The sequence below is a fragment of the Perca fluviatilis genome, chromosome 20 (assembly GCF_010015445.1).
Source record: "Perca fluviatilis chromosome 20, GENO_Pfluv_1.0, whole genome shotgun sequence".
Lineage (NCBI taxonomy): Eukaryota > Metazoa > Chordata > Actinopteri > Perciformes > Percidae > Perca > Perca fluviatilis.
Genome location: NC_053131.1, coordinates 3071322 through 3083512, shown reverse-complemented (window position 1 = coordinate 3083512; position 12191 = coordinate 3071322). Strand labels below are relative to the sequence as shown.

At 43.1% G+C, this 12191-nt stretch overlaps 1 protein-coding gene across 4 annotated transcripts; it reads left to right on the top strand.

Moving 5' to 3' along the window:
• Nucleotides 1-5725: 5725 nt before the first annotated feature.
• Nucleotides 5726-10490, top strand: wdr89 (WD repeat domain 89). Of its 4 annotated transcripts, none has more exons than XM_039787033.1 (2): nucleotides 5726-5921; nucleotides 8952-10490. In XM_039787033.1, exon 2 carries the CDS (start codon nucleotides 8982-8984, stop codon nucleotides 10131-10133), a length of 1152 nt encoding a protein of 383 aa, XP_039642967.1. In that variant the 5' UTR covers nucleotides 5726-5921; nucleotides 8952-8981; the 3' UTR covers nucleotides 10134-10490. The 4 variants fall into 4 exon arrangements, with proteins under 4 accessions (XP_039642967.1, XP_039642966.1, XP_039642965.1 ...); XM_039787032.1 differs by lacking the exon at nucleotides 5726-5921 and adding an exon at nucleotides 7069-7243; XM_039787031.1 differs by lacking the exon at nucleotides 5726-5921 and adding an exon at nucleotides 7070-7408.
• The last annotated feature ends 1701 nt before the right edge of the window (nucleotides 10491-12191 follow it).

Here is a 12191-nt window from a genome sequence, read left to right as displayed (position 1 = left end):
TTACTCCCTGCAGTGTGTGTGTGTTAGCTCCATCCTGTGGTGTTCAGAGGACGAGGCCCTGAAGCACCACACAGTGTTGGAAATAACAGCTTCACATTTCCTTTTTGTGTTAATGTAGCACATTCATTTAGAACAGTAAACAGTTTTACCAGAACTCCTTTAGGATGTGTCCTACATCACTTTTTTTATGGACACCCTGCAGCCAATCAGAATCGAGGATTCACCCAGACCATGGTATATAACACCCAATTCTGTGTTACATCATCTGAATTCCAACCTATTACCACTAGTTTTATACTTAATTCTGAAATTTTGAATTATTCTGACTAACGGTTAAGATCAGAGGATGTTGAGTGGATCACAGACTCGTATATGTCAACCTTTAGTCAGGAAACCATTTCAAGATCATTTTTTGGGGCTTTTTCTCTTTATTCGGTAGTGACAGTGGATAGACAGGAAAGGGGGAGAGAGAGAGAGAGGGGGGATGACACGCAGCAAAGGGCCGCAGGTCGGGTTTGACTCCGCCTACATGGGGCGCACGCTCTTACTGGGTGGGCTAGAGGTCGCCCCAGGAAACCATTTCAATTCATTTCCAAATGCTATAAATTTGAATAAAACCCCCCAAATTCAATGAAAGTAATGATCCGATCCTTCATTTTACCCGCAAAGAGCGTTGTATGGAACCATCCGTGTTATTTTGAGGGCAACTTGGTTAAAAGAAAGCAATATTTCTGATCCAGAAACTTTGAAACCAGGTCCCATTTGAGCTGAAGACAACATGAGGGTTAAGGTTAAGTCGTCACGTGGATTGATTAGTCGGTTTGAAGGCGGATGAGGCGTTGCCTCTGCCCGGCTCCTTTCACTTCCTGTGGCCTTGCCTCGTGCATGAACATATTTCATGTTTGTTGAGCGTTTTTTTTTTTTTTTTGGATTTCTTTGTCTGAATGTGGTTTCCTCTCTGAACCTGCGAAACAGGAAGTTTGTCCCGGTTTGCTTTTTTTTTTTCGTCCATCAACAAAACATAAGCTGTGTTAATCCTGTGGTGGAGCTACGTTCGTGCAAACGGTCTCAAATGTCGCCTCTGTTCCAATCGATTTCAAAAAGCTGGTTTCCATCAGTTAATGCGTAAAAAGATTGAGAGTCTGAGTTCCTGAGTCCATGTCTGCAAAGTACCGAGAAGTCCTTTCATTCTTCAGCTGTTAAACCTGTGTACTTTCTCTTTGACACGAAGAGGAACCCTCAACACAGTGTTTGACCTGGAACTCCATTTGTCAGACGAAGTTGGACAGTAGCGTGGTGATATGAAGTGAAGCGGTGATGGACAGGAGAAGCTGTAAGCACTTCAACACGTGGTGTTTACATCGCCGGCAGGAGGAAGTTTCCTCTAGCAGACGGAGGAGCGATCCAGGAAGTGAGATAGATAAATGAGATTAGACCAAACTTCCCCACAGTGATGAGAATTGTGTTTCCATTGTGAGGCCGCCACATGACCGCCACCACCCCTGTGTGTGTGTGCATGTGCGTGTGCTTGTTTAACTGTATTTGTGGGGTCCCCTAACCGTGAGTCCAGTGTACTTGTGGGGTCCCGACAGCTTTGTGGGACCAAAATGCTGGACCCCACAACTTTAAAGGGATGTTTGAGGGTTAAGACTTGGTTGTAGGATTAGGGATATAATTAGGTTATGGTTAAGGTTAGGGTAAGGGTTAAGGTTAGGCATTTAGTTGTGATGGTTAGGGTTAGGGGTTAGGGTTAGGGTGGGGGTTAGGGTAAGGGGCTAGGGAATGCATTATGTCAATGATGCGTCCCCACAAAGATAGTGCCACAAACTTGTGTGTGTATTTCATCTTGTGTTTATTTTCGCAGAGCTGAAGCCAGCTGAAGGTTATTTCAAACTGAAGATGGATTTTAATTGTTCAGTTAAATGTCGCAACTAAACCCTCTACAGAACAATTGAAAATAATCCATTCCAATAAACCACCTTAACCAAATTTGACAAATAACTCAAAAGACTGTATGTCATTTCAGATACAGTTCATATTTGTTACAGCACCCTGAAATCCCCTAATTTGGTTTTGCACCCCCAATATCTTCATGATCTGTGTCATCCAGAAATTTGGCACAGCACCCTTTGAGATGTCTCATAATTGTATGATTTGGTGGAGAGTTCCCAAAATGTGTTGTGATCTCATTTTCTGTAGAATCACAGAATATTTCATGGTTCAAAATCTTAGTTAATTAGTTATTTGTCCAGAATTTTGTGATGTTGACTCACCAACTTTATTCAAATCTGCTTTTAGTGTGTGTGTTTTTGGTGGGATCTTAAATGTTGTTTGTTATACCAAATTTAGTTGTTGAAATCAGATATTGAATATTGATATTGAAATGTCAGATATTCTTGTAATCCAGGGGTAATACTTCTTGAATTCATTTGTTATAATCCCAAATTTTCATAGCATCCCAAAACTTGTTACAGCATCCTGAAACGTTTGTTATATTTCCCAAATTGTTTCATCATAAGAATATATTGTGTGGTTACAGTCCTCAGAAAACACCAGATTTATCCCAAATTATAAAATCATACATGAAGCTAAACATTGTTGCAGCACCCTTGATAGCCAAATGTCGCCTACACCCACAAACAAAATCAGGGAATTTAGAAATGATAATTTCTTTAAAACCTGAGGCCCCGCCTCTGCTCCAACAACATCTTTCTTCCTTAAACACCGAATCTCAGAGAGTTTTTATAAAACTAATCTATCTCACTTTGACCAAATATATCAAGTGCTTGAACTGTGGAGCTGTAGCTGCTCCTCGCCTTCCTTCAGTGCCTTGATTGTTGTTCAGGAACATTTGATGTTTGGTGTGAAAACCTTTTGCATTCTGTCCTGTCGTGTTGCCTTTTGCACTTTGTAGCCGCGTTAATGTAGAAGAAATGACTCAAGTGTTTGAGTTCGTAAATGACTGCCTTCATTCAGATTAGCAACAAGTCACTGTATCTTTAAAATGTTTATGTCAATGTAAATTAAACTCAAAAGCATTTGATTTTAAACTTCGGCTTCATATTCACTGACTGTTTACTAGTTGTGTCTATTTGTCCAAAATCAAATAATAATAATAATCAGTTTGGTTAAAATGAAGGGTTTCAATCCGACATACCAAAAGATCTGTCTCTGCAAAATAAGTTGATTCATTCTTTAAAAGAAGGTTAAGAAAACTGTGTTTTATTTAAAACAGGTGTCATATTTTTCATTGTGGAATGAAACTCTTCATATTTTCCCATTTTCATTATAAAACCAGTTTCGGTTTTTCATTTGTGAACATGATCTGATTTTTTTTTATGCAGTTTCAACGTATTCTTTTTTTATATATCTGCAGATTTGGTTGTTGAATTTAATCTGACTGTTTAAAATGAACTTGGGGGAAAAGAATCCTCTTAGCGTGTTATCCACAGATGGTGATGTGCATCCATTCGGTCCTCCAAACCATACAACCATATACAGTAGGTCCTTCATGGTCCTCTCCTCTACCTGACCCACAGCAGGGTGTTCTCTCCTCTACCTGACCCACAGTAGGGTGTCCTCTCCTCTACCTGGCCCACAGCAGGGTGTTCTCTCCTGACCCACAGTGGGGTGTTCTCTCCTCTACCTGACCCACAGCAGGGTGTTCTCTCCTCTACCTGACCCACAGTAGGGTGTTCTCTCCTCTACCTGACCCACAGTAGGGTGTTCTCTCCTCTACCTGACCCACAGTAGGGTGTTCTCTCCTTTACCTGACCCACAGTAGGGTGTTCTCTCCTCTACCTGACCCACAGCAGGGTGTTCTCTCCTCTACCTGACCCACAGCAGGGTGTTCTCTCCTCTACCTGACCCACAGTAGGGTGTTCTCTCCTCTACCTGACCCACAGTAGGGTGTTCTCTCCTCTACCTGACCCACAGCAGGGTGTTCTCTCCTCTACCTGACCCACAGTAGGGTGTTCTCTCCTCTACCTGACCCACAGCAGGGTGTTCTCTCCTCTACCTGACCCACAGTAGGGTGTTCTCTCCTCTACCTGACCCACAGTAGGGTGTTCTCTCCTCTACCTGACCCACAGCAGGGTGTTCTCTCCTCTACCTGACCCACAGTAGGGTGTTCTCTCCTCTACCTGACCCACAGTAGGGTGTTCTCTCCTCTACCTGACCCACAGCAGGGTGTTCTCTCCTCTACCTGACCCACAGCAGGGTGTTCTCTCCTCTACCTGACCCACAGTAGGGTGTTCTCTCCTCGTGGGTAAACCAGAGAAGGTTTTAAACATGGCAACGTTGTGAAATGGTCGCAGGGGAGGTCGGTCTTGTGGTGTGATGAGTTGATGTGATGTGGTGATGGTGTGATGTTTTGATGTGGTGTTGTGGTGTGATGTGTTGTGTTGTGGTTTTATGTTGTGATGTGATGTTGTGTTGTGATGTGGTGCGATGTTGTGTTGTGGTGATGTTTTGTGATGTGATGTTGTGGTGTGTTGTGATGTGATGTTGTGGGGTGGTGTGATGTGTTGTGATGTGATGTTGTGGGGTGGTGTGATGTGATGTTGTGGGGTGGTGTGATGTGTTGTGATGTGATGTTGTGGGGTGGTGTGTTGTGATGTGATGTTGTGGGGTGGTGTGTTGTGATGTGATGTGATGTTGTGGTGTGATGTTGTGATGGTGTGTTGTGTTGTGATGTGATGTTGTGGGGTGATGTGGTGTGATGTGATGTTGTGGGGTGATGTGGTGTGATGTGATGTTGTGGGGTGATGTGGTGTGATGTGATGTTGTGATGTGATGTTGTGATGTGATGTGATGTTGTTATGGTGTGATGTGGTGTGATGTAATGTTGTGATGTGATGTTGTGATGTGATGTGATGTTGTGATGTGATGTGATGTTGTGGTGTGATGTGATGTGATGTTGTGGTGTGATGTTGTGGTGTGATGTTGTTATGGTGTGTTGTGGTGTGATGTGATGTTGTGATGTGATGTTGTGATGTGATGTGATGTTGTGATGTGATGTTGTTATGGTGTGTTGTGGTGTGATGTGATGTTGTGGTGTGATGTTGTTATGGTGTGTTGTGGTGTGATGTGATGTTGTGATGTGATGTTGTGGTGTGATGTGATGTTGTGGTGTGATGTTGTGGGGTGATGTGATGTTGTGATGTTGTGGTGTGATGTTGTTATGGTGTGTTGTGGTGTGATGTGATGTTGTGATGTGATGTTGTGGTGTGATGTGATGTTGTGGTGTGATGTTGTGGTGTGATGTTGTTATGGTGTGTTGTGGTGTGATGTTGTGATGTGATGTTGTGGTGTGATGTTGTGGTGTGATGTTGTTATGGTGTGATGTGGTGTGATGTTGTGGTGTGATGTTGTTATGGTGTGATGTGGTGTGATGTGATGTTGTGGTGTGATGTTGTGATGTGATGTTGTGGTGTGATGTTGTTATGGTGTGATGTGGTGTGATGTGATGTTATGGTGTGATGTGGTGTGATGTGATGTTGTGGTGTGATGTTGTGGTGTGATGTTGTTATGGTGTGTTGTGGTGTGATGTTGTGGTGTGATGTTGTTATGGTGTGTTGTGGTGTGATGTTGTGATGTGATGTTGTGGTGTGATGTGATGTTGTGATGTGATGTTGTGGTGTGATGTTGTTATGGTGTGATGTGGTGTGATGTGATGTTGTGGTGTGATGTTGTGATGTGATGTTGTGATGTTGTGGTGTGATGTTGTTATGGTGTGTTGTGGTGTGATGTGATGTTGTGTTGTGATGTTGTGTTGTGTTGTGATGTTGTGGTGTGTTTTCCACTTCCCTCTACCAAAGCTGGCCGGCTTGCTGCAGCAGAGGACACCGACTCCAGCTGCTGGCCTGAGCACTGAAGACATTTCTCTCCTTGTGTTAACACAAGTGCGAGCACACAGGACTGTGGGTAGACTTCTGTGAATGTTTGATTGGAAATGACTGAACCAAAGACACCTGCTGCCACTGAGGACAAGATGGAAGGACACTAGGACTATCTTTGTTCTAATCTCCATCAGTGTCTTTGGTCCAGTCTTTTTGTCAGTCTGTTAGCAGGATTTCTTTTGAAGGTTTTTCCTTTAACTGTGAGAGCAGACATTACAGTTCAGGGTTTTTTTAAACCTACTTTCTGTCTGCTTGGTCGTATTTTAACCTGAAATGATGGTCCAAAGCCTCCACAGGTTAAAGATGAGGTTTTATTTAAGTTGTTAATGTGCCACTTGAGATTTGGGTCAGCTGGAGAACTTTAGGTACTCCTTAACACAAAAAAGAGAAAGCTGCTGCTGCCACCTGCTGGAGGACTCAGGACTCACACCTCAACTAAACTAGAGTTCACTATTTTGGAAAGGACTTCATTTATTGTACAAAAGGAAAGATGTAAAATAAAGTTTCTTTTATTTTGAACAAGATGGAATATTTGTAGCCTACTATATATTGGTTGTCAGTAGTTACAATGCCTTAACTCTTTCAGGATATAGGCCTACTATTCAGACACCAGAAAATCTGAAAGTGTTTAAAGGCTTTGCGTTTCCGTATAGATGCAACAAATCATAATAATGATAAAACTAATATAGAAAAATCACAATTTTCCAAGTTCTAATCCAGCTGAGTGGTACATGTCAAATATATGTCTAAAAACTCATTCATGAGTATTTCTATATCGAAATCCCTCTACAGTGAAGTAAGTCATTACGTTTTTACAGTATATGGGAAGAAGAAAACCCAGAAAATGACAAATATGAATTATCATTTTATCAGATAGAACCCTGATGAAAACAAAATCTATAGTTTATGAGACATTTAATATTTTTTATTAATAACACTGAGGAAACAATGATGTTATGTTTCATATATTATATATTAAACTAAGTTTCAAAAATAAAATAAAAACAAAACAAAGTTATACGTGTAAAAGAAGGCCATAGATAAGTAGCCTACCGGAAATATATTTTATAATATTTATATTTTAAAGTAACAATATATTGAATGTTTGATTTAGCAACAACGTCTTCTGTTAGTTCACTTCCTTATTTGATTATTCGACAAAGTTGGGTATTAGTTTTAATTCGCTAATTATTTTATTATTAGCATATCTGAAAGTTTGTTATCAAACACCAGCGGAACCTTTTATTGACGGAGAGTTACGACCCGGCCGTAAATATGGTAACACAGAGCATTTCCTCCATGCGTGTTTTCAGTTTCCAGCTGGTGGTGTGATGACATTATCGGTAATATTTAGCAGGGTTTTGAATAACTTTAATGTTAAAATAGTTAATAATAACTTTAAAGTGTATTGCGTTTTTTTTTTTTGCACAAAATGGCGACAGACTTGTCCAAGTAATCTACAAAGTTCAGTTATTGTTCTTTAATTTGGGGACATTTCTGGCAAGGAGGTAGGTTATTGAAAATAACACTACATTACATATTAATAATCCCACATAACACAGGCACAGTAACTATGATTCAGACGGTGACTGTGACCCGAGTTCTGCTCGAATCTCTCAAAGGTAAAGAAGCCAATGTCAAACTCCGTTTAAAAATAAGTCTATTTTTGGTTTCTATGTTTAATGGTAATTAAAAATACAACATTGAATACGAGTTATAACCATTACAGATTACTGTTTGGCTGGGCCTAATTCGGCATATGTCACATCTACCAAACTACACGTTATTGCCATAAATTGACGTGGTTTATAATCATGTTTGTCGTACTGATTGTATGCCGAATTGCAAAATGGTTTCTACTGATTTCTAAAGCATCAAAGGTATGTGCGGAGCGGGAGTCTTACCATAGAAGAAGAGGCGACCTATTAACCCTGGTGTGGTGGTCGTTTTCAATGTTTGCTAAAAGAAAAATTATGCTATTTATAATATTTCTTCTAACTCAAACTCACTGGCCTTGGCTCATTTTCTGTGAAGAACATAAAAAAGAACTTATTTTCAATGACTGCACATGGTACACCCTCCCTCCCCCCCCCCCCACACACACACACACATAACTATCACATATGAGGTGTTCGGGTCTACTGGACCCGAGTGTATTTAAATATGAAACTATCTTGTCTTTCTACACCTGCTACTCCCACACAAAGTTACAACATTGTTACATTTCAAGCTCCTTCACCTGTTCTGATTAAGTTCTAAGAAATAAGCACCAATAATGATCCAAAATCTTGTTTATATTTTTTTAAACCTTTTCTATAATTGATATAATTTTCTATAATTTCCTTGTTTTCTCACAAAAAACGAAAATGATCATATGATCATAAATGTGATCTCAGGGGTACATGGCAAATATGAACCATAAATGATATCATTGGTAATTGAGCTAAAGTAAACATCTGTTAGGTAATTTTTTACATAAATTGTTATGGCTGTATTGACTTAAAAGCCTAATAATGTGGTGGGTCCACCAGACCCAGGAACATTGGCTGTGGAACAAAAATATGAACGCCACACATCGCTTAGCCAATTGTTGCTGTTATGTAGGGCTGGGCAATATATCAATACTATATTGATATCATGATATGAGACTAGATATCGTCTTAGATTTTGGATATCGTAATATCATAAATGGCTTAAGTGTTAAGTGTTGTCTTTTCCTGGTATTAAAGGCTGCATTACAGTAAAGTGAAGTACTTTTCTGAACCTCCCAGACTGTTCTAGCTGTTCTATTATTTGCCTTTTCCCACTTAGACATTATATCCACATTACTGAAGATTATTTATCTTAAATCTCATTGTGAAGATATTTTGTTAAAGCACCAATAGTCAACCCTAGAATATCGCCACAATATCGATATCGAGGTATTGGGACTAGAATATCACGATATCTGATTTTCCCCGTATCGCCCAGCCCTACTGTTATGTTGTCATAATGTAATTCCTGGCTTCTGAAGCTCAACTTTAAACGTGTTCTTTTCTTCTTCCTGTTCAGCGTGGTTGAACCTCGTCCCGCTGAGTGGCCATGGAGGGTTTGGAGGAGAAGCTCAGAGGCCTGTCCCTCGCCAGGCGCTCTCTTCCAGAGGACGCCACCTACCTGCTGGACGTGGCCCTGCAGCCGGCCGGCCTGCTGGCCGTGTCCTGCTCCAACTTCTCCATCCACCTTCACAACAAGGACTCTCTGAACCTGGTGGGAGAGTACCGGGGCCACAGCGGGCCGCTTTGCGGGGTTGTTTTCTCCCACGCCTCCCCTGACTTCCTCTACTCCGGCTCTGCTGACGGGACGGTCCGGGGGTGGGACGTCCGCCGCCCCGGGACCGAGGCTGCCCAGGTGTTTAGAAGCGACCCGTCACACAGCTACTGCAGCGTGGACCTGAGCTGCAGCGACGCGCTCCTGTGTGCCGGCACCGAGCAGGTCAACGAGGAGGACAGCTTCCTGGTCTTCTGGGACGTCAGAAAGCCCGGCGGCGGGCTACTTGGTGTGTATTCTGAGTCCCACAGTGATGACATCACACACGTGCGCTTCCACCCTCGAGAGAAAGACCGCCTGGCGTCCTGCTCCACGGACGGCCTGGTGAACGTGTTTGACCTGAGCCGGGGGGCGGAGGACGAGGCGCTGCTCGCCACCTGTAACAGCGACTCGTCCGCCGGCGCCGTGCATTGGTGCGGTGCCGACTACACCCAGCTGCTGTGCCTCAGCCACGACGAGGGCCTGCACCTGTGGGATCTGGGTCAGCTGGACACCGACGAGCCCCTCACCGTCTTCAGCACTCGGGACGCCCGTGGCCTGGCTCTGCTGGCCGACGGGGGGGGCGTGGATTACCTGGTGGGGGGTGGGTGGCTGGAGGAGGCCCAGAAGCTGCTGGTGGTCGGAGGGAAGAACAGCGGGGATCTCCACCTGATGGAGTGTGATGGCGGGGGGCTTCGCCTGCTGAGGACCCTGGAGGGCGGCCACGCCTCCACGGTGCGCTGCTTCCTGTGGGACGAGGCGGGGGAGGCTCTGATCACCGGGGGAGAAGACGCTCAGCTGTTGCTCTGGAAACCAGGAGGGGAGGAGCTCGCAGCAGGGAAAAGGACGTCGATGAAGTCCGAATCAGCTTTGAGCCTCAAATCCAGGCCACATAAAAAACATGGCTACCAGAAAGAGAAGAAGGAAGCGAGAGAAAACGCGGTGTGAGTCGGACTAACTGGACTCTGGGGGGGGGGGGATTTGTGAGAGAAAACATATTTATTCTTGATGTCGATGTTACATTAAATTCCTCTGAATAGCCGCTCCGACGAACAAATCTCAGCGTGCCTTTCCTGTCCGGGGGGGCGACCTGCTGCTGCTCTGGGCAGAGTCGCAGGTCAAAGGTCACCACTGTTCAGTGGTGACCAGACGGAGGTGCCTGTTCGACCAATACAAACACTGCTGCTCTGTGCTATTAGTTGTCTCAGAAATAATTGCAATTTAACAATATAATTGAGTCTTTCAGTCAAATCTATTCATTACTTTTTTAAACATGTTAAAGTTTTTAATAAATTCCAGGATACATGTTTTGGTTCCATCACTGTTATCAGCAATAAAACAGAGCTCTTGGTTGTGGCCCCCAAGGTGCTGCTGCAGAAAGTTGGAGATGTCATCCTGGATGTTGATGGGTGCGCCATCTGCCCATCTTCTGAGGTCCGCAACCTTGGTGTAATCCTGGACTCCACCCTCTCTTTCCAGACTCACATCAAATCCATCACCTAATCAGCCTTTCTTCATCTCAAAAACATCTCCAGACTCCGGCCATCGCTCTCTGACTCCGTGGCAGAAACCCTCATTCATGCTTTCATAACCTCCCGTTTGGACTACTGCAACAGAATCCTGTCTGGGGTCCCCAGCAAAACCCTAGACAGGCTCCAGTATGTCCAAAACTCTGCTGCCACAGTCCTTACCCACACCAAGACCTGGGAGGACATCACCCCAACCCTCATCTACCTTCACTGGCTCCCAGTTAAGTCCCCACACCACATATAAAATCCTCCTTCTCCCATACAAATCCCCCCAGTACCTCTCCGACCTCCTCCATCCATACACCTCACCCTGAAACATGCTGTCCTCAGACGCTGGCCTGCTCTCCATTCCCCACACCAGACTCTGTACCTTTGGAGACAGAGCCTTTAGTGTTGCAGCCCCATCCCTCTGGAACACCCTCCCTGCAGATATCCAAAAAGCTCCATCCCTGGTCATGTTTAAAAAACCTCCTGAAACACCACCTGTTCACCACAGCCTCCAACCTCCCTTAGCTGAGCCACAGTCATTCTGTAAAGTGGCCTTGGGTTTCATGAAAGGCACCATATAAATAAAAGTTATTTTTATTATTATGTGAATAACACAGCCTATGAAGTAAACTGCACCCCTCTTTATTATCATTAACATGTTCTCCTAACTGTATCCCCCTTGGTATTTTTGTTGCTATGAACGTGTACTGTATAGGGTCAAGTGCCAACAACTAGCATAGCTTTAGCTCAACACTCCAACCAATAATGACTTATATACAGTATCTCACAAAAGTGAGTACACCCCTCACATTTTAGTAAATATTTCATTATATCTTTTAATGGGACAACACTGAAGAAATGACACTTTGCTACAATGTAAAGTATTAAGTGTCCAGCTTGTATAAATGTGTAAATGTGATGAAGTTCCCTTGGCCTTTGGAATTAAAATAGCCCCCCCACATCATCACATACCCTTCACCATACCTAGAGATTGGCATGGGGTACTTTCCATAAAATCATCTCTCAATGCAAATCAAACCAGCTATTAGGCTATCTGACATAAAACCATTAAATGAAAAACAATATTCTTTTTACTAAAAAGAATAAATATAAAGTGGGACTTTCAAAATAAAGGAGCATTTTAAAGATGATATTTATCGATATTTTCTATTTGATCATTGAAAATACAAATCAATCTAGGTTGATGTGTCGTTACACCCCTAACATGTGGTGCACAGAAACTGAATGCTGCTTCTCCATGTTTAGTTTAGGTAGCGTGCATGAAGACACTGCATTTTCCTGATCCAGATTTGATATCCAGATACAGATTGCATGTTAATGCAAGGTGGCAAGTAAACTACCCCTGTGTCTCAATTCTGTACTGCATACCAGAAGGTTTGGGGTATGAAGTATGTTCACACTGGACAAAACTAATGCTCCAGGATGTACACCTACTCCGAGCAACCCCAGGAAGATCTCAGAAAAACTA